Genomic DNA, 23,540 nt, shown 5'->3' with positions numbered 1-23,540 from the left:
CACTTAAATACCTTTTATTTAAGCCCCATTTTGCCATGGTCAGTAAATAAGTCCTGTTTGGGGAGGGGATGGACCCCCAGAAACTTAGTCCCAAATATGGATATCAGATACGTATTCTACTCTTAAATACTTTTCATTTGAGTCCCATATTGCCATGGTCGGTAATCATGTCCGACTTAGGGGTCTTTTGGGGGTTGAGAAGGTCCCTCACACACTTCGTCCGACAATGCGATTTATACGTTTTTTAATCCTAAATACCTTTCATTTGAGTCCCATATTGTCGTGATTGGTCTATACATATATATTTGGTTGGTTTTGGGGGTAGGGCGGCCTCCCTAGGTACTCCATCCGTAATTAGGATACCAAATTTTTGTTTTTAGGTTACTGTAAGAGAGTACACAACATTTTGCTTAAATCGTACCACCCATCTCCGAGATCTGTCATTTCTGAAAATTAGGATAAGGGGGAGGGTGCGTCCTTCATAATTCCGCAATTATATGAGGATTATAGGATCCTTTGCAACAAGGTTAGAAAGTTTTAATTCGAAGAATGATTGAAGGAACCTCAAATCTTTAGGTATTGGTATTAAAACTTGTACGAGAAACGCTTTTGGTTGTGACATAAATGAGTTGAATAGAGATCTTGTTAATATACCCATGCAGGACGCAGATGGAGGTTTTTACAGACCGTCGGGCAATAACGATGTTGGTACGGATACAAGCAAATTCGGCTTTAGGGATTTTTCAGAGGAAGAAGTTTTTAATTGTTTAAGGGAGTTCAAGTCGAAAGCAGAGGGTTTCGACGGAATTGATCCAAAGTTTTTACGAATAATTTTTCCATACATTTCTTCTTAAGTTCTGCACATTTTTAATTCAATCCTTACTACATCAACATTTCCAGAATCTTGGAAACACGCCAAAATAATTACGATTCCAAAAGACAAGAGCGAATATCGGCCCATAGCAATACTTCCAGTTCTTTCTAAGTTATTTGAAAAGCTTTTGAGTAAACAAATGAATGCGAAAATCGGCTATTAACAGAGTTTCAGTCCGGATTTAGGACCAAGCAAAGTTGCCTGAGGGCTTTGCAAAAATTTTCTAGGCGAGTATGGAAAAGAGAGATATTTCATCATTTGGTATTGTTGGACCATTCAAAGGCATTTGATACAGTTGACCCTGAGATACTTCGATTTAACCTTGAGAACTATTTCAATTTTGCTACTGATGCGTGTTGTCTCATATAGTCTTATCTTATCTAGATTTCAATTTGTCGATGTTAATGCCACCACTTCAAGTCCGGCAATGATAAAAAGAGAAGTACCTCAAGGGTCCATTTTGGGTTCATTATTATATTCTTTGTACAGCAATGACTTACCGTCTCAGATTAGAAATTGCAGCATCCATATGTATGCGGATGATGTTCAGCTATACATAAATGCGCCAAAATCAGATTTTCGAAACTGTATTGAACGTTTAAATAGCGATTTTGACAGAATCGTAGTCTGAGCAAGGGCTAAGGGTTGGAGCATTAATCCAAGGATATCGAAATTTTTAATTATAAGTACGGGATCATTCCGCAAACCAGACAATATCTCGATAGGACTGTCAGATCAGCTAAACACATTGGGGTGATATTTAAAAGTCGTTTGACGTGGTGTAACCAGATAAAATCGGCGGCTGACAGGACTTACAGAAATCTAAGAAATAATTATAACCATACTCCTTTAAAGATAGGGATTCTTTCGGTTAAAACAATGTTGGTTCCAACTTTGTTATATGCCTGCGAATTATTTTCGAGTTGTAGTGAGAGAATGATGAACAAATTGAAAGTGGCGAATATTTTTTTCTTTAAAATTTTCATAAAAATGTCTCTAAAAAATTGTAGGAAATATTCATCAAATATGTTATTTAATGTTTTATTAATTTTTTAAACTTTTTATTAACCTTTCAACATTTAGTTTATAAGTAATGAAGGATAAGAATGCTCATCTCATTATCTTATTACTAATTTTTTCTTTAAGAATCATTTTCCATTTAAGGCAAATACAATTTCGCTTTGTGTTCTTCGTATGCCACAGTTATTCAATGCTGTTATTCCTCTTCACTGAAGTGTTTATAATTCAAATTGACTCAAATAATGGCCCTTAATGACACCTGATATCATCGAATGATGTTGAACGAATACAAAAATAACGCAAAAAAAAAGAAATAAGGAAGACACAACTCCATCTCTATGGCGGGAGGCGCACAGTCCATTCCTACGTTTGTCTTGTACAACTGTCTCCTTAGACTCTCTGATGCGTTTCTTTTATTTTTTCTTACCTACCGACCATGTTATAGTCTGGGGGTAAGTTGAAAGTTCCGCGAGCACACAATGCAATATTAAATGTGTTATTTAATATCTTAAGCAGAAGAAGAAAAGTGTCCTTTTCTTAAAATCAATGCGTATGTATGTATAAGGAATGTGCCTTTTTAGCATAAACATAAAGATTACTCTCCGATCTAAAGTTTATGTGGAGGTAGGATTAAAAGTGATGGGTGGCTTACCTACTAGAAGTTCAATGAACCCAGAAAGACAAAACACTAGAACGAAGTGTTCTTGGAACAAGGATCAGTATTGTACAGAAACAATCCATTGCAAAAGATTTCAAATGTTGTACTTTATACAATATGCGATGATCGTTTTTTGTAACTATTTTATCTCTGGCGTTTTACCTACGCAAATTTAAAATATCGAAATTCTGAACATATTTGAGATCAAATTTTATCTAATTGTATCTAGTAATTTAATCAAAAATATGGTAACCCTAGTAAAAAAATTGATATGGTCAGATCCAATTATATCTGATGGCAAACTATTCTATTGGGTTGCCCAAAAAGTAATTGCGGATTTTTCATATTTTTTTCACAGCTTGTGACTTTGTAATTGAATTCTTTCTTCTGTCAGTTATCAGCTGTTACCTTTAGCTTGCTTTAGAAAAAAAATGTAAAAAAAGTATATTTGATTAAAGTTCATTCGAAGTTTTATTAAAAATGCATTTACTTTCTTTTAAAAAATCCGCAATTACTTTTTGGGCAACCCAATAGAATAGTTTGCCATCAGATATAATTGGATCTGACCATATCAATTTTTTACTAGGGTTACCATATTTTTGATTAAATTGCATCTATGGGATATAAAGATTTTTTTTTTGACAATATTCCAAAATTATTATACCATACCTCGTTTAGCACTCTAAAGTGCCCAATGATTGAGACTTTTTGGATGATATTTTATATGTTATATATGTTACCTCTTTCCCTTTATACATTTGAAACTTTTTCAACAGAAATCATAATTTAAATGAATTTAATATCATTTGATTAGTTAGTAACACTTGAATGCGATTGAATTTCTAAAAAAATGAATTTAAAGAAGAAGGACAAATAACGACAGTTTGATCAAAGAAGTCAATTGGTTGTAGTTACGGCCATTATACAAATAAATGGTTTGTCTTTGCAAGTTTGAACAAAGACCTTAATTTTTGTTTTGTCGATAAGGTAACCGAAAAGACTGTGAGCTGTTTTTTGCGTGTTGGGCAATTAAATATCATTGAAGTTTTCTACATTAACAAAATTTAAATTGTCACAGAAAGTGCAGGATCATTTTGAAGGAATTATAAGTTATTTAATGTTTCCATATCTGACGGACGGCGGAACTTTTCTCTAACTTCAGTGTTTATAAGTAAGATACCACGGAAATGAGCCTATCGAATTGATAGATTTTTTACCTGTATCTCTTTAGTACTCCCAAAAACCCATATCTTATATCTAAAGCGGGGAACGTCCCACTCCAAAACCCCTTAATAGTGTATTCAAACCAATCAGGACAATATGGGACTTAATTGAAATAAGCTGGAAGAAATCCTTAAAAGTCTCTTCAAGCCAACATGTTGACCGATCAAACAAAGTGGGGGACTCAAATGCAAGCTATTTGGTTGGCTTGCTACTTAGGGACCGATAGCAATTCTCGCAAAAAAAACAACCAAGTAGACATATAGGAATAAACCAAATAAAAGCGTGCTAAGTTCGGCCGGGCCGAATCTTATATACCCTCCACCATGGATCGCATTTGTCGAGCTCTTGCCACGGTATCTCTTTGCAGGCAAACAAAAGATAAAAGAAAAGAATTGCTATCAAGTTATGGTTCATTTCGGACCATATTTGAACTGAATATTGGAGACCATAGTAGAAGTCATTGTGTAAAATTTCAGCCAAATCTAGTAAGAATAGCGAACTTTAGGGGCTGAAGAAATAAAATAGAGATCAGTTTATAGGGGAGCTGTATCAGGCTATAAACCGATTCATGCCATTTTCGACACGTATGTTAAAGGTCATAAAAGAAGCCGTTGTACAAAATTTCAGCTAAATCGGATAATAATTGCGCCCTCTAGTGGCTCAAGGAGTCAAAACCCCAGATCGGTTTATAACGGTTTATAACCATAACCTATATCAGGATATGGACCAATTTGAACCATTCTTAGCACAATTATTGGAAATCATAACAAAACACCTCATGCAAAATTTCAGTCAAATCGGATGAGAATTGCGCCCTCTAGAGGCTCCAGAAGTCAAGACCCAAGATCGGTTTATATGACAGCTATATCAAAGCATAAACCGATGTCAACCATACTTCGCACAGTTGTTGGAAGTGATACCAAACCACTACGTGCAAAATTTCAATCAAATCGGATAAGAATTGCGCCCTCTAGAGGCTTAAGAAGTCAAGACCCAAGATCGGTTTATATGGTAGCAATAGCAAAACATGGGCCGATGTCAACCATACTTAGCACAGTTGTTGGAAGTGATACCAAAACACCTCATGCAAAATTTCAATCAAATCGGATAATAATTGCGCCCTCTAGAGGCTCAAAAAGTCAAGACCCAAGATCGGTTTATATGGCTGCTTTATTAAAGCATAAACCGATTTGGCCCATTTACAATACCAACCGACCTACACTAATAAAAAGTACTTGTGCAAAATTTAAAGCGGCTAGCTTTACTCATTCGAAAGTAAGCGTGCTTTCGACAGACAGACGGACGGACATGGCTACATCGACTTAAAATGTCTTTATGGGGTCTCAGACGCATATATCGAGATGTTACAAACGGAATGACGAAATTAGTATACCCCCATCCTATGGTGAAGGGTATAAAAATCAATTTGTGTTTGTTTGTTTGTCTGTTTCGTATAGACTCATAAACGGCTAAACCGATTTTCTTGAAATTTTCACAGATGGTGCATAATGATCCCGTGGTGAAAATAGGTTACTACATTTTTGATATCTGAAGTGGAGGCGGACCCTCCCCCTTACCCTAAATTTCAAAAACACCAGATCTCGGAGATGGGTGGTGCGATTAAAGCGAAATTTTGTGTGCTCTCTTAAAGTAACCTAAAAACAAAAATTTGGTATCCAAAATTTCGGATGGGGTATGTAGGGGAACCGCCCCACCCTTAAACCTACCAAACATATATTTAGACCAATCACGACAATATGGGACTCAAATAAAAGGTATTTGGGATAAGAAAACGTATCTGATATCCAATTGTCGGACCAAATGCTAGGGGGACCACCCCAATCGGACATATTTACCGACCATGGCAATATGAACGAAAGGTATTTGCGAGTAGAATACGATTCTGATATCCAAATGTGGAACCAAGTTTCTGGGGGTCCATGCCTTCCCCAAAACACCACCCAAATAGGAATTATTTGCTGACCATGGCAATAAGGGGCTCAAATAAAAGGTATCTGATTGTAGGATACGACTCTGATATCCAAATGTGGAACCAAGTGTTTGGGGGGCTCCCCTCTACCAGAACAAACCACAAACAGGACAAATTTGCGACCATAGCAATATGGGTCTCAAATAATAGGTCTTTGGGAGTAAAGCCCGAATCTTATATCAATATTCAGGAAAAGGTATCTATGGGGCCACTCCACCCCCAACAACACCACCTAAATAGGACGTATTTGCTGACAATTGCAGGCCCATACCCCAAACTGGACATATTTGCAATAAGGGATTTAAATGAAAGGTATTTCAGATAAGAAAACGAATTTAATATCCAATTTTGAGGCCTTTGACAATATGGGGTTCAAATAAATGATGCAAATTGCAACTTTTGCCCATGAACATTCCACTAAGGAACAGGGGCCAACTTCTCACATATCAATGAGTGCAGTCTCACATATCAAGGGGCCTCCTTTTTATAGTCGAGTCCGAATGGCGTGCCGCAGTGCGACACCTCTTTGGAGAGAAGTTTTACAAGGCATAGTAACTCACAAATGTTGCCAACATTAGGAGGGAAAAACCAACGCTGAAAATTTTTGTCTCTAAAGACAAAATTTCAGTGAAATTTTCTCTATAGACAAAATTTCAGTGAAATTTTCTCTATAGACAAAATTTCAGTGAAATTTTCTCTAAAGACAAAATATCAGTGAAATTTTTTCTAAAGACAAAATTTCTGTGAAATTTCCGCTAAAGACAAAATTTCAGTGAAATTTTTTCTAAAGACAAAATTTCAGTGAAATTTTCTCTAAAGACAAAATTTCAGTGAAATTTTCTCTAAAGACAAAATTTCTATGAAATTTTCTCTAAAGACACAATTTCAGTGAAATTTTCTCTAAAGACAAGATTTCAGTGAAATTTTCTCTAAAGACAAAATTTCAGTGAAATTTTTCTTAAGACAAAATTTCAGTGAAATTTTCTCTAAATACTAAAGACAAAATTTCAGTGAAATTTTCTCTAAAGACAAAATTTCAGTGAAATTTTTCTTAACACAAATTTTCAGTGAAATTTTCTCTAAATACAAAATTTCAGTGAAATTTTCTCTAAAGACAAAATTTCAGTGAAATTTTCTCGAAAAACAAAATTTCGGTGAAATTTTCTCAAAAGAAAAAATGTCAGTGAAATTTTCTCTATAGACAAAATTTCAGTGAAATTTTTTCTAAAGACAAAATTTCAGTGAAATTTTCTCTAAAGACAAGATTTCAGTGAAATTTTCTCTAAAGAAAAAATTTCTATGAAATTTTCTCTAAAGACACAATTTCAGTGAAATTTTCTCCAAAGACACAATTTCAGTGAAATTTTCTCTAAAGACAAAATTTCAGTGAAATTTTCTCTAAAGACAAAATTTCAGTGAAATTTTCTCTAAAGACAAAATTTCAGTGAAATTTTCTCTAAAGACAAAATTTCAGTGCAATTTTCTAAAAAGACAAATTTCAGTGAAATTTTCTCTAAAGACAAAATTTCAGTGAAATCCTCTCTAAAGACAAAATTTCAGTGAAATTTTCTCTAAAGACAAAATTTCAATGAAATTTTCTCTAAAGACAAAATTTCAGTGAAATTTTCTCTAAAGACAAAATTTCAGTGAAATTTTCTCTAAAGACAAAATTTCAGTGAAATTTTCTCTATAGACAAAATTTCAGTGAAATTTTCTCTTAAGACAAAATTTCAGTGAAATTTTCTCTAAAGACAAAATTTTAGTGAAATTTTCGCTTAAGACAAAATTTTAGTGAAATTTTCGCTTAAGACAAAATTTCAGTGAAATTTTCTCTAAAGACAAAATTTCAGTAAAATGTTCTCTAAAGGCAAAAATTTTAAGAAATTTTCTCTAAAGACAAAGTTTCAGTGAAATTTTCTCTAAAGACAAAGTTTCAGTGAAATTTTCTCTTAAGACAAAATTTCAGTGAAATTTTCTCTAAAGACAAAATTTCAGTGAAATTTTCTCTAAAGACAAAATTTCAGTGAAATTTTCTCTAAAGACAAAATTTCAGTGAAATTTTCTCTAAAGACAAAATTTCAGTGAAATTTTCTCTAAAGACAAAATTTCAGTGAAATTTTCTCTAAAGACAAAATTTCAGTGAAATTTTCTCTAAAGACAAAATTTCAGTGATATTTTCTATAAAGACAAAATTTCAGTGAAATTTTCTCCAAAGACAAAATTTCAGTTAAATTTTCTCTAAAGACAAAATTTCAGTGAAATTTTCTCTAAAGACAAAATTTCAGTGAAATTTTCTCTAAAGACAAAATTTCAGTGAAATTTTCTCTAAAGACAAAATTTCAGTGAAATTTTCTCTAAAGACAAAATTTCAGTGAAATTTTCTCTATAGACAAAATTTCAGTGAAATTTTCTCTAAAGACAAAAATTCAGTGAAAATTTCTCTAAAGACAAAATTTTAGTGAAATTTTCTCTTAAGACAAAATTTCAGTGAAATTTTCTCTTAAGACAAAATTTCAGTGAAATTTTCTCTTAAGACAAAATTTCAGTGAAATTTTCTCTAAAGACAAAATTTCTATGAAATTTTCTCTAAAGACAAAATTTCAATGAAATTTTCTCTAAAGACAAAATTTCAATGAAATTTTCTCAAAAGACAAAATGTCAGTGAAATTTTCTCTAAAGACAAAATTTCAATGAAATTTTCTCTAAAGAAAAAATTTCAATGAAATTTTCTCTAAAGACAAAATTTCAGTGAAATTTTCTCTAAAAGCAAAATCTCAGCGAAATATTCTTTAAAGACAAAATTTCAATAAAACTCTCTATAAAGATGCAGCTGCGATATTGATTCAATTATAGAAAATTGTTCCTATGAAATTGTTCCACAATGTGGTGTCATGTGAGGGGAGTTTTTCATGGCCATTGTTACTTTACTAAAATGCGTTTTGTCAACCACCAATGGGTGGGTATTTACTCGATACATATATGCAATTGTCGTCAATAATGACAATCATTAAAACCTCAATCCTTCATACCCGAACGATCCTAAAAAAAAATAATCGCATACATACCCACTAATCTAAACTATGGCAAATGAAATGGAAATGGCAGAACAGTTTTCATTTTAACTTCTATCTACTACTCCACCTTCGGAATACCAAGAAACCCCTATTTGCCATTTTTTTTTTACAATGGGAGAAAATAATTGTTTTGTTTAGTTACGATCCCACAGCGCAATTTGCCATTTGTGTTCACAGAAATGTAAAAACGCGAAAATAGTTTGTGCATGTGCATGTTTTTTTTTCTCCTACTTTACCCAAATCACATACAAATACATGCTATGGATGGCTTTAGAGCTTCACTTGAGTGATTATGGCATTTAGGTGTGTCATTTTATATTAAAGGCCTCCATAACACCGAGTCATTGAAGCAAAACCTTGCTACGAAATCGACGGATAGTCGCATTGCAAACTAGTCGATAGGGAAGTAAAAAAAAGTATTAATGATTAGATTTTAGATGATTTGGTTTTTTTTTCGCTTAGAATTCTGATGAAGTCGTTACTGCGATTTTCTAAGGAAACTATTGTCGAATGAGTTTTTTTATGTTCCACGATTTGGGGACATTGTGCAGACAGAAAGAAGATAGTAAAGGGTGATTTTTTTGAGGTTAGGATTTTCATGCATTAGTATTTGACAGATCACGTGGGATTTCAGACATGGTGTCAAAGAGAAAGATGCTCAGTATGCTTTGACATTTCATCATGAATAGACTTACTAAAGAGCAACGCTTGCAAATCATTGAATTTTATTACCAAAATCAGTGTTCGGTTCGAAATGTGTTCATTCACCGTAACGTTGCGTCCAACAGCATCTTTGAAAAAATACGGTCCAATGATTCCACCAGCGTACAAACCACACCAAACAGTGCATTTTTCGGGATGCATGGGCAGTTCTTGAACGGCTTCTGGTTGCTCTTCACTCCAAATGCGGCAATTTTGCTTATTTACGTAGCCATTCAACCAGAAATGAGCCTCATCGCTGAACGGTGAATGAACACATTTCGAACCGAACACTGATTTTGGTAATAAAATTCAATGATTTGCAAGCGTTGCTCGTTAGTAAGTCTATTCATGATGAAATGTCAAAGCATACTGAGCATCTTTCTCTTTGACACCATGTCTGAAATCCCACGTGATCTGTCAAATACTAATGCATGAAAATCCTAACCTCAAAAAAATCACCCTTTAGATATTGGAAATGGGTTAGCAACATAAATTGGATTTGAGTGTGATCTTTTTCTGTCCATTTAAATCCTAAAACAAAAACAAGAAATCTCAGATCATTGATGGATGTTGCTAACCTAACAAATGGTATGACATCGGTTGTTGTTGTAGCAGTTTGTTGTGTTCTATCTTTCGTCTGCTTGATTCTGTTGAGTGTCTAGATCCAGGGACTCTGCGACTAAAATGGGGTGCGTCCAGAGGAATCTGGGATTGAGTCAAGTGGGTCTGGCTTGGTAGTTAAACAGGTGACGTGTGTCGTGTGGTCCCTGGCCACAAACGGAATATACATCTAACACGTCTGCATCAATCCTTGCTCTGTAGGAATTGATGCGGCTGCATCGTATTTGAGCTAAAACTACTCTGCTTTGCCGGGGGAGGTCAATTTCTTCAGGCGCAATGGGAGGTGGTCGTTTCCCAAGGACTGTATTCACCCGGTAGCTATTTACCGCATCTGCTACCATGTCTGCATAAATGTTGTCTAGACCCGCATGATATACCGCTTGATCTAGAGCTTCTCTCTGGTAGCGCTGAACCCACTCTCAAAATCATGTAGATCTACCTTAAGGCTTCTGGGTGGTGGATATCTATCCACATGATGATGATTTGGATGTTTTCTGCGATAATAGCCCAAAAGGTATTGCTTAGACAGCATGTATTGGGTTGCTTAAAAAGTAATTGCGGATAGTTATGTCTTCGCACGGGTAGGATCTTTGTCTCCTGATGGAAGTGGTCCACGTGAGAACTGAGGAGACAGCCCGTCGCAGTTCGGGGGGCAGGATGCTGACAGATCTGCATATTATTCCTCTGCGTGTCACAGAGCTGACCAAAGAATACCTCCTGTGTGTGTGTCCTGTACCAGCAGTCAGAAGGAGTTCCACTTTAGGTTCTAATTTCTTTGAGAAACTGTCGGACTTAGCGGATGTGAACATTCGCAAGTTATTGAGCTTTTTAAAGCGATCTGGATGGTTTAACGTTAGGAACTAGAAGGCATCTTCCTTCTTCTGTTCCTGTGGTATCACAATGGACGAAAATGTCTAAGTAAGACTGATGACAGACTGGTACTTAAACCTAACCTAGCCTAACAGAGCTGACGAGACCATCCTGGCGCTGCATTACTTATCACAGACTGAACAATTGCTTTGTAAGTGGTCAACAAGGTTTCTTTGTCGCAAATGCTGCCGGCAAGCGGCTTGAGGACCTTGTATCTGCTTTTGACTTTATCGCAAATTACTGTGGCATGTGGGGAGAATGTAAAAGAGCTGTCAAATGTGACGCCAAGTATTTTGGGACACTTGATGGTCGGAATCATTTCTCCATCAACCATCACACTCAGCTCGGCATTCACCTCACGCGTGTTTGTAATAAACAATGTGGCTAAAGATTTGGTGGCAGATATCCTCAGATTTCTGGCAGCGAAATATGAGCCAAGTTCATTGAGGTAGATGCTTAACCTATCGCAGATGTCAACAACGGGTGGGGGCCTGATGCCATGATCGTACAATTCTCCGCATATGGTACGATCTCTATGCCTTCTAGAGGGGCCACCCATGAGGGAGGCCACCCAAGGGGGACCTGATGCCACGATCGTACAAATCGTTCGCATATGTTACGATCTCTATGCCATCTGGAGGGGGTGGAATGGAGGCTAAGTAGAAGTTAAACAGTGCCGAAGATATCATACCGCCTTGGGGAACTCCCTGTTTCACTGTACGGTGCTTCGACTTCTTATCCCTAAATTCCACAAATGACTGGCGACCACACAGATAATTCGCGACTCAGCATTTCAGCCCTGGCTGGAGGGACGTGTTGGCGATGTTCTCAAATAGTTTGGCATGGTTGACCTTGTCGAATGCCTTCGATAGGTCCAGTGCTACGAGGACAGTCCTATCACATGGCCTGGGCTGATTGAAGCCACGGCAAATTTGTGCGGTGATGGTATCCGCAACGCAGAGGTAAGCATATCCGCCTATGAACCTGAACGCCTGGGTTCGAATCCTGGCGAGACCATCAGAAAAAAAATTGTCAGCCATGGTTTTCCCCTCCTAATGCTGGCAACATTTCTGAGGTACTATGTCATATAAAACTTCTCTCCAAAAAGGTGTCGCACTGTGGCACGCCATTCGGACTCGGCTATAAAAAGGAGACCCCTTGTCATTGAGCTTAAACTTGGATCGGACTGCAGTCATTGATATGTGAGAAGTTTGCCCCTGTTCCTTAGTGGAATGATCATGGGAAAATTTTGCATTTGCTCGGCGAATGGAAATTCTACTACTAGGCTCGGGAGTAGTAATGCCTCTAGCGTTTTTGCTACTGGTGATAGAAGGGAGATTGGTCTGTACGACCATTTGCCCATTTTTCAGATTTAGGAACAGGTTGAGGACAGTAGTAAGGTAATCAACACCAGGTAAATCCAGATTCTTCAGCATCAGTGTAGATACCCCGTCGGGGCCCAATGCTTTGGATGATTTGGCGTCAGGAATGATATTCGTAACTTGGCTTACGGTAAATTGTGATGGCTGTCCATCGACTTGGAAACCATGAATACGCCGAATGGCTCTCCTCCTCGCCCTGCACAATCCTCCGTGATGTACAATAAATTGACGGCTGAACAACCTGGCACATCTCTTCGGATCAGTCACGGTTACGTACCAGAAGTGACCGAGATCCTGTCGTCAAATCTAACAGGGTTCGAGAGTGACTTAACAGTATACCACAGCTTGCCTAAACCGGCGCCTAAGTTACATTGCTCCAAGTGTTTCAGTCAATAATTCCTCTTATGTTCATTGGCTACTCCGCTTATTTCCAGAATCAGCGAGTGGGATCCGTACAACGAATCCCATCACGCTTGTGTGCGAGTACCACTGCCTGTGTCGGGAAATTGGGCCCCACCTGGAGTATTCAACCGGCTGGTATAAAGCGAGCGGCTGCTGCGTTAATGATATCTTGGAATTTCCTCTCGGCAAGTAGCACATCCGAGGAGGGTGTCAGTTCACTGAAGCGGCGATTGGTGTACTCACTGAAGCCGCCCCAATCGGCCTTCTTCTGATTGATAAACGTCCGGCTCTCAGAGGCTATGAAGTCGGTTGGTCGGTCGTTGGTGAGAATTATGGGAGGTGGTCTGATCCCAAAGAAATGACGTTTTGCCCGGATACGTCACTCAGGAGATCAAGGGATGCAATGGAAATGTCTGGGGAGCTGCTACACCTCCTCGTAATCCTAATGGAGTCGTCCTTATTAACCGTACAAAACGTGGAGCCTTCAATATGCTCTGCCTAAGCTATGCTGCGCTGGGGAGAATGCTATGAAATGCGATGCGCATTAAAGTCCCCTAGAATCAGACAATTTTGGCCAGATAGTAGCCCACTTATGTCGGTCTTGTAAGCCTGCTCGTTAATAAGGACGCAGCAACCAATCGCCGGTAGGTACACGTTGTGACTTTCTATCTAGGCAGTACCGGACCTGACTGCCTTCAATCTGCTCTGCCAAAGCAATGCCACGCTGGTCGTTACCTTGGGGAGAATGCCATGAAATGTGATGTGCATTAAAGTCCTCTAGAACCAGACAATTTTGGCCAGATAGTAGCCCACCTATGTCGGTCTTGTAAGCCTGCCCGTTAATTAGGATACAACAACCAAACGCCGGTGCTCTATCGCGGCAGTACCAGACCTGACTGCTATTCCCATGCACTCTACATAGGGGTCACTAGCGCCAGGCGCTGGCGAGATGGGTCGATACTGCAAGGAATGATGTATCACGAAGGGCAATCCCCCACCTCCATATCTTGAGCGATCCTTATGTATTGTATTCACGACAGCCGTGGAAGCTGCAGGTTTTTTTGTCAGCTTTGTCTCCTGGATCGCTGCAACTAGGATGTTTCTCCGACTTATAAAATCCACAATCTCGTCGATCTTGCCATGAAGACCGTTTCAATCCAATTGTAAAAATGATACACTTTCCGGCACTGGCCTGGCAATATGGGGGCTGGGATGCTACTGCTACTGTCACATAGCCCGATGACGAGGATGCAGAAGGGGACAACGACGACGCTTGTGACGCTGTGTTCGCACAGCACCTTGCAACATATTCAGTGTGACTTACTCTCGTAGTAATGTAAGGCCGGAGCAAGATCGAAAATGTAGCCACATCATGTACCGGTTACACCGTACCGAGACCGACCGATGATGGATGCAGTTCTGGCAAACCGAGCAGAACCAGGGTCCGGGGTTCTTTTTAATCCCCGACACGGACCAGAAGCGTGCGGAGAAGGCACTACGGGATGTGTCTCTCCCATGACGAAAAAAGGGACGAACACGTACACTGAGGCAGCAGCCCTTGCCAATGAAGGGCTCTATAGGGTAAATCCTTTGCGTATGACCGACTGCCATGAGATTGATTGATAATGTAGGTAGAGATGGGTTTCTACCGGGTAAACACCCAACGCTTGGGTATTTATATTTTTGCAGATATCTTGGGTAGAAAAAAATTTTCCAAACAATTTTTGATTATTTCGTATTCTTTGTATATTTATTGTAGTTATATATAGCCGCTATATAGACCGACCTTCAGACTAAAAGTCTTGAGGTAATAAATTGGTCATTTTTCATCTAATTTGGCACAGTGAATTCTGGTAGACCCCTATCCATTTCTGTAAAGTGCGGTTCAGATCGGACAGTATGTGGATATACCTGCCCTATGGACCGACCACCCGATCTCCCGATATAGGGTATTGAGGCCAAAAAATATCCATTTATTACCCGAATTCGATGAAATTTGACACAGTGTGTTCTGGTAGACCCCTACCCATTCCTGTTAACTGTGGTACATATCGGACTATTTTTGGATATAGCTGCTATATATACCTATCTCCCGATATGGTGTATATATCGATGAAATTTGGCACATCGAGTTCCGGTATCCCTCTAAACCTTTTTGTTGAATATCGTCCAGATCGGACCATTTTTGGATATAGCTGCCATGTAGACCGATCTCCCGATATAGAGTATTGAGCCCATAAAATGAGCATTTTTCATCCGATTTGGATGAAATTTTAAACAGTGCGCCCTTGCCGATGAAGGACTTCATAGCGTCAATCCTTTGCGTACAACCGGTTGCCATGGGATTGATCGGTAATGGTGTTAAGATGTTGTGGAAATCAATCTAAATATTAGTTTGAATCTCTTTAAGGTATTGGGTTGCCCAAAAAGTAATTGCGGATTTTTTAAAAGAAAGTAAATGTATTTTTAATAAAACTTAGAGTGAACTTTAATCAAATATCCTTTTTTAAGACTTTTTTTCTAAAGCAAGCTAAAAGTAACAGCTGATAACTAACAGAAGAAAGAATGCAATTACAGAGTCACAAGTTGTGAAAAAATTAGTCAACGCCGACTATATGAAAAATCCGCAATTACTTTTTGGGCAACCCAAAATATATTCTGGACGACTTGACCATCCTGTCTTACTTCGACCATCGTCAATACATGTGTAAACATGAAAAGAGTAAGAATTTACCTTCAAAATGTGGGTCCAAATGCCAACTCAAAAGCACCAATGTGAATATCTATCGGTGTAAAGTGTAACTTCGAGTAAAGGACTTGAATATGTGAAGTGTGTATTGCCCCTGTGACTTTCACGATGCAGGCAGATCAATGTACTCTACAAAATTTCCTCTATGGAGTCTCTTTACCATAGCAGGGGCCCACGCAAATACTCCATATGCGAGTAAAAGTCTGATTATACTGGTATTGAGGCATACCACCATTCAAGGTTTGAAGCCTTAACGACTGGCAAACATTTTGCGACATGTTATATGCGATGACAGTCTAGAATACAGGATTACTCCCGAATAATAGGGAGATATAACAAAGAAATTACTCTTCTCTACCTTCACTTTTCCACAAAAAATGCACCAAATTCTTGTAGCCGTATAGGCAGGGAGACTCTCTGCCAATAACGGCCGGTTGTCACATTCCATTTGAAATTCATCAATTTTGACCACACGCATAATGACGATGATGGACCGTTTGTTATTATTTTATACTGGCATCTCAGGGCGACAACAACAACAACAATATAAAACAGAAAGATTTTCAGTGATTACCAAAGAAATATGATCGATTGCATTTGCAATATTCAGAAAAAAAGAAAAAATCACAAAACAGGCACAGTTCTATCTTTTATTTGTCCTCGCCCTAGTATGTGGTCGTCCTTCGTTGTCTTCACCGCCATACACACACACACACACACACATATATATATAAACATACATGCATGCTTGTACATCCAGCATGATTGAATTAAAAAAGTATCGAATTGCATTCAACATAAAAAAAAAAAATTGCCCTTCATATCATTTCAGTTTTGTATCAAAAACGTTATAGACGTGAGCGTAAATTGCGCATTCGCTATCAGCAGCAAATCGAGGGTGGCAAACGTAAATCGCCCAATGCTTCAAATGGCAGCAGCGGTAGCAACAACAATGCCAATGGCAGCAATAGTGGCATCAGCAGCAACAACAACAACAACAATAGTGGCAGCAATATTAACAACAATTCCTCGGCGGCATCGGCAAATGTCAGCAGCATCAATGATGATGTGCGTTCCATTGATTCAGCCTCCATGCACAGCAAACATAGTGGCAGCATTTCGGATCTAACTCGTAAATCGGAACAAGGTAGGTACACAAAAGCTTACATTCAAGTCATTTAGAAACGTATTTAGCTCGAATTACTCGAAATTCTTTGACTATGACAAAAAAAAAAAAATAAAACAGAACAACTAAGTACGCCCTAATGCGTGTTTAACTTTTTTTGTTTCTCTCTGTATAACCTCCTGTTTAACCAACACAGCGTCCTCTGTTTCTTCTTCTTCTTCTACTTTCCCTTTACCCTCATAGATCAGGATGGCAAACAAAGTGAAAAGTCTGATAAATCATCAATCTCCTCTTTAAATTCCCACAATACTACTAATAACAATAACAACAATTCAAATAACAACAACAACAACAACAACAACAACATGCATCATGCAGCCTCCGATAGCAGCGAAAATCGACTTCACCATCATCAACAACAGCAGCAGCAACAAAACTTACGTACCCACTCGGAGAGTCCCAGCTTTAAACGTGAACCCCAATCGGACCATGAATCACGCAGCGCCGAAGATTTGCCAATGCAGCCACAGCTACATCAACATCACCTTCACTCCCACAATAGTGACAGTGATCGTCACTCCTCATCAGATCGTCTCAATGAACGAGATGACCATGATGACCGCCGTTCATCGGATCGTGAAAGTAATCGTCCACCATCATCGCATGCTGCAGAAAACAGTTTGGCTGTAGCAGCGGCAGCCGCTGCTGCTGCAGCAGCCAATGGCAAAGGTCAATGGAATTATCCAGGCATAGATCTAATGGCCACCGGGGCATTTTGGCAAAATTATTCTGGTAAGTTGTACAACTAATTATGATAGCCTGCATTATCGATAATAATTTGGGATTTTTATGAAAGTTGTTTTGAAAAAGTTATCGATTTCGATAATGCTTTTATCGGAACATTTTATTAATAAGTAATGAAAAGTAGCAAAAGGTTTAAATTAACAAACATTGGTCACACAAAGACAGCCTTTGGGGCCAATTCTATAAGAAGAAGTATTGTTTTAGAAAATTTGTTGCCTTTAGAGCAGTGATGACTATGTCATCGAACTCTTGCCCTTAGAGAACTTTCCATTAAAAATTTGGTTATTAGAGGAAAAATTTCTATACAAATATATGCATTATCTCTTTCGAAACAATCTTAATGATCGAAGGTTTTTCCAATGCAAAAGGAAAGACAGAGGATACTACAACACCCCACCTCCAATCTGGTCCATTGTGATATCCCAGCGAGAAAGAAAGTGTAGACAGTGAAACGGTAAAGAAAAAGTAGCCATAGCAGACAAACCCGTAGAGGCGAGTTGCAGATTTGCCCATGAACATTCCATTAAGGAACAGGAGAAACTTCTCACATATCGTTGAGTGCTGTCCGATTTAAATTTTAAGCTCATAGATAAGGGGCCTCCTTTTTATAGCCGAGTCCGAACGGCGTGCCGCCAATGCGACACCTCCTTGGGGAGAAAATTTTACAGAAGCGAGTTAGGGAGATGAAAGAATATAATAAGATAGTAGGAAGTAATCGCCTATCCGACACTTCCATAAGTATCTCAGTGGCACCGGTCTACGCTACACCTGATAATAAACTCGGTGTGTATCAACCATTCTTCACGCGCATGCATGACCTCGTAGGTAGAATCGTATAGTATTCCCTTTCGAATCTATCCCGTCTTGTTTCTCTATCTGAGAGGACCTCCAAGGAATACATCTACAAATTCACGCATACCGGTGAAAAACTGTCTGAACAAGATGAAGAGGCTGGACCCAGAAGACTCCAAAATGAAGTCATTTAATGCCAACCTCTTCATCGACGCATCGTAATGGCCATCCCCTTTGGACGAGCCTTTCCTGGCTAATTCGTCCTCCTTTGCATGCCGACGGTCCCGGGAACCCAACTTTAGCTTTATGTCAAGGGCCCGGAATTCATTTAGGTTCAAGCCCTAAGAGCATCCACACTGTCCCCGTAAAACCTTACGTTCTAAAGCACAAAACCAGTTTTCCGGATCTGTTCTGCAGCTACCGCATTAACACAGCTCTCTACTCAAAATACAGTGCACTTGTCCTACAGTCGTAATGAAATACCAAAATTCTGTGTCACAGAGTAGGCCCCAATCCCTCCCCTTACTCAATTTGGGAACCATAAGTGAACACAGAGGTCTCATCCTCCTCAAATACAGCATACGTCTCCCAACTCTCTTTCAATCTTGAACCGGTCTCGGTGCCCAATCTTGGCGGAACAGTTTCAAAAGTATATCTCAATATGTTGCATATCCAGCATCAGGTCCGCCTGGGTTGTGGATTTTAACACTGCTGTGATTCTGACGCAGATCAGTCTTTGTACCTTTCCTGAAATTTACATCTGAGTCTTCTTATAAATAGCCTTTCACCATATCAGCGCTGCATACGTCATTACTGGCCTTACAATGGCTGTATACATCGTCTTCGAATTAACTCCCCACTTAGGTTAGATTAGGTTCGAGGGCACGCGACAAGCAACTTCCGTTACTAGCCGCTTCAATCGGAGATCTTAAGGCTCTATTACACGGTATGTAGTTGTACCTATCGTGCAATACAAACGAAACTATAGAAAGTCCCGGGAAGAGCCGGTACCTCCAGCTCAGAGATCTGTTTTTGGACAAGAAAGGATAGTTCTGATATAAACTAAGTCGCTCCGCACATAGCAAGTCGCTACTCCATCCCCCAGCAGAACAAAAGAAAGCCCAAAGTTTGAGGAACACCGGATATCCGACCTCCTCAGTCTTAGGACAATTACCGTTGTCACACATCCAACATACAGTTTCTGTACCTTCTCGATCATCCTTTGAAAGGTACACATATCTTTAGGTGCGATTCGGCCGAACAACTGCCGTAAACGTCCAGTGAACCATACCAGGTCTAAGCCCTAACTTTCACTACCTACCCAACAATCTTTCGCAGGACGCGTAGTGCCTTCCACATTTTTCGTATTTATTCCACTTTCAGGATCATTTCGAATGGAAGACTAGGCCCAGGTATTTCGCTTCCTTCGACAACAATAACTGTAAACCCAGTAAAAAGAAGTTTGCTGATGGCAACAAACAATATCTGCTGACCTTATCTCGAAATCAGCTCCGCTCCCTTAACCTAAAATTCTTTTTAATACACAATTTTATACATTACACCATGGGATGGAGGTTAACTAATTCGTCATTCTGTTTGAAACATATCGAAATATTGGTCTGAGACCCAAAATTGCAAATTTTGCCCATGAACATTCCACTAAGGAATAGGGGCAAACTTCTCACATATCAATGAGTGCAGTCCGATTCAAGTTTAAGCTCAATGATAAGGGGCTTGCTTTTTATAGCCGAGTTCAAACGGCGAGCCGCAGTGCGACACCTATTTGGAGAGAAGTTGTACATGGCATAGTACCTCACAAATGTCGCTAGCATTAGGAGGGGAAAACCACCGGTGAAAAAATTCTTTGGTCTCGCCAGGATTCGAACCCAGGCGTTCAGCGTCATAGGCGGGGTCTAAGACCCAACAAAGTGTAAAATCTGTCTGTGGTCATCACGCCAACTTTCGAATTAGTAAAGCTAGGCGCTTGAAATATGACTACTTCCTATAAGTGTTGGTCGTTAGGGATTTAAAATGGGCCATGTCGGACCATGTTTTGATATAGCTGCCATATAAATCAATTTCGGACCTTGACTTCTTAAGCCTCTAGAAATTTTTCGTTTTGAAGTCTAAGTCAACTGTGCCAAATCGGCCCCTAACCTGATATAGCTGTCTATAAACCAACTCCCTGAACCACTAGAACTGATTGACATTTTGCATGACATTTCATGGTAGAAATATATGCGAACCAATTTAGTAATGCCGGAGTCAGTGGCCTCAACATTAAGAACGCTACGTCCAACGGTCGTTTCTGGCTGGATGGCCTCGTCAAAAAGCAGAATATGCTTTATTGGTCCGACGGCAATCCCCATGAGCCATCATTGCACCCCGAATAAATTACGGTTTGGTGCGGTTTGTGGGCCGGCGGCGTCAATGGGCCGTACTTTTTTCGTGACGATCAAGACCAGCACGTTACTGTGAGTAGGAATCGCTAACATTACAGAATATTTTTGGCCCCCATTGGATGAATGATTAATGCTTCAAAACCATCGTAAATTAGGTTCAGCTTTTGGAACTCTGCAAGCATGCCCGTGGTGGCCATGCAAAAGATATTGAGCATCCATACAGTAGTTTTCACAGTAAAAACTTTGGGTCTTGCCTGTAGACTGGAGGGGAATAAGAAGTATGAGTCATTGTTGTTGTTTTGTTTCTAGAATTAGAGTATGAACACTTTTAAAGCTCGTTAGTTCATGTATGATGATATTTACAGAGAAAATATGAATCGATCGCATACTTTATAAGTATTTTATATTGACTTTTAATTGGGTTTGATCTAGTTCAAAGAGATTCAGTGACTATAATTTGATATTTATAGGATTTAAATAAAATTCAATAAAGTTACATCCACTTTTACATTATTTCTTTCAATTCAATAATGCCCCATTTGCATTTTCTTTATTCTCATTACAGAATCTCTAGCTCAAGAGATAGAATTGGAGCGTAAAACACGTTCCGCCGCTGGAGAGCAAGACGTTAAAAGTCCCTTGGCAGAGAGACAGGCAGCTGCTGCCTACTACAAAAACTCTGTATTGTTTGGTAGCGCCAATTAAATGGTTGAGCATGAGCATATATCCAAATTATGGACTAGACATAATGGCGCAGAAATTTCTTCCGATGTCACTGCATAATGCTTTATCGAATGTAGGTACATTTCGCTTTGTCAAAAGTATTGATCTCAAGGTGCAATTTGAATTGTAAGAAATGTGGTGGACGGAAAATGAAACAAAAAAAAATTAAAGAAAAAAATTATAGAATCTCAAATTGTAAGCAATCCACAAAGTGTTGGTTAAACACTTGAAGATACTGTAGAAAAATCGTTTAAACATCAAGAAAAGGAAGCTTAGTTTTATGTAAAGCTTAAGAAACGCATTGCTTAGAATTGCTAGATTTGTAAATAGCAAATGAAAAAAAAATAAATTAAACTAAAATATTATTTTGTTTTAATATTTAAAGTAAGAATTTAAAAGATTTTTTACATTAAAAAACCATATTCATAAAAAAGAATACCTGTAAATAAAGATTAAAAGCTAAGTAGAGTTTAAAATTTGCATAATTTACTGGTAAGCCTATGGTAGCCATTTAAGATAAAATGCATTAAATGAAAGGCAGAGTAGTATAGCGTTTAGCAAAGTTTTAGTATGAAATAAACACCATGGTACATAGTTTATGGGCCTAAAGTTGATGTAAATAATGTTGTATTTTTGAGAACTTTTGTGTTGATTTTTTATTTTGTATTTCTGAAGTAAGCCGCAATGAATCATTGACATTGATTGCATAGTTTTTGCAAGTGAACAAATATAATAATCATATAAAATTGTCATGGTGTTATATTGCGGATCGATGAAGGAAGATTTTTGCAAAGATATTGAAAAATATTTCGTATTGTAGTTTTTACTATAAGAAACCTATTTTAAGTATTACAAATTGCATATGGTAGAAATGAATTAAGAAATAAAGAAAAATCGTATATTTAGCAACCAGTTTTAGGCTTATGCAGTGTATAATTTTAGATATTTTTTCTAGCATTAGACAACAAACAAATATAAAGTTTAAAATATTTAATAATTTTTAAAACAAATTGAACTAAATAAGTGTAAGTAACAAAGAATAAATCAACTGCAACCAACTAATCTCACATGCTTCCCCCAAAACTGAATCCAAATCAACTCATCAACTCAAGCGCTAATCAACACAGACCACATTAACGCCACATATTAGGAGAAACAAGAGCTGAAATGTTCACATGGTCCCATTAATCACACAAGCTGACATTTTAAAAAATATTACCAAAAAAACCTAGCTCTCCCTAACTCCTCCTAAAATGAATGAAAATGGAATTTTCATATTAGCAAAAAAAGAAAAGAACACAAAATTTAATCTGCATCATCACTCCCAGATATACCATCCTCAACTTCTCATTCCACCCCTCTCCCATTATCATCATCACTATCATTATCATCAGATATTTATACCCAGTAACAATAACAATGCATAATAATTTATAATAAAATATTAACAAATAATCTATACATATAAAAACAAATTTTAAAACTAATAATATAATTATTATAAATAATAAAATGCTTCGTATTTATATATAAATATCATGAAACACAACACAGAAACACAAAAATAAAAAAAATGAGAAAAAAATCATTAACCCGAGTAAAGGACATCAAGTGACAAGCCCTCCACCCGTATCCTCATTCTATTTCAGAATTACACAAAATAGTAACAATAAATTATTATAAATCATTAATATTACGATTATTATTACTAATATAATGATGTAACAACACAACTAATATATTATTAATTACTATTATTATTATTATTATATTATTAAACAAAAGAACATTGAACAACAATAAAAATCAAATAAAAATAAATTATTATTAAAACAATAATGCCTGAGTGTGTGTTTCGAAGTATGGATACCATTAGAACTACAATGAAGGATAATTGAGTAGTAAAAGGTAAGAAAGATTGTCTAAAAATAAATCAAGAGCGTAGAAAGGGCTCTGTGGGGTAGAGGGCAAAGACACCCTCCCCCAGCCCCGGAAAACTTTAGTCTGGAGTCTCCATAACGGAAGCGCTGGCTTGGTCCTCCTAGAGTATTTGAAATCGGTGAGCTCTTTTTCGGCGGTTTAGAAGTGTTATGCTCTTCTGGAGATTTGATTCTCTTTCCACCGTGA

At 37.9% G+C, this 23,540-nt stretch overlaps 1 protein-coding gene across 5 annotated transcripts in view; it reads left to right on the top strand.

Moving 5' to 3' along the window:
• LOC106081667 (transcription factor mef2A) overlaps window positions 1–23,188 on the top strand; it is a 101,617-nt gene extending 78,429 nt beyond the window's left edge. For 4 of the 5 annotated variants that reach the window (XM_013243809.2, XM_013243811.2, XM_013243810.2 and 1 more), the window contains 3 exons: window positions 16,399–16,713; window positions 16,936–17,484; window positions 21,256–23,188. In XM_013243809.2, the coding sequence (XP_013099263.2) occupies window positions 16,399–16,713; window positions 16,936–17,484; window positions 21,256–21,395 (1,004 nt within the window). In that variant the 3' untranslated portion in view covers window positions 21,396–23,188. Of the gene's footprint in view, window positions 1–16,398; window positions 16,714–16,888; window positions 17,485–21,255 lie in introns of those variants that run through there. The other variant, XM_013243812.2, reaches the window with a different exon arrangement.
• The last annotated feature ends 352 nt before the right edge of the window (window positions 23,189–23,540 follow it).

The sequence above is a fragment of the Stomoxys calcitrans genome, chromosome 3 (genome assembly GCF_963082655.1).
Source record: "Stomoxys calcitrans chromosome 3, idStoCalc2.1, whole genome shotgun sequence".
Lineage (NCBI taxonomy): Eukaryota > Metazoa > Arthropoda > Insecta > Diptera > Muscidae > Stomoxys > Stomoxys calcitrans.
This window is presented reverse-complemented; position numbering and strand designations above follow the sequence as displayed.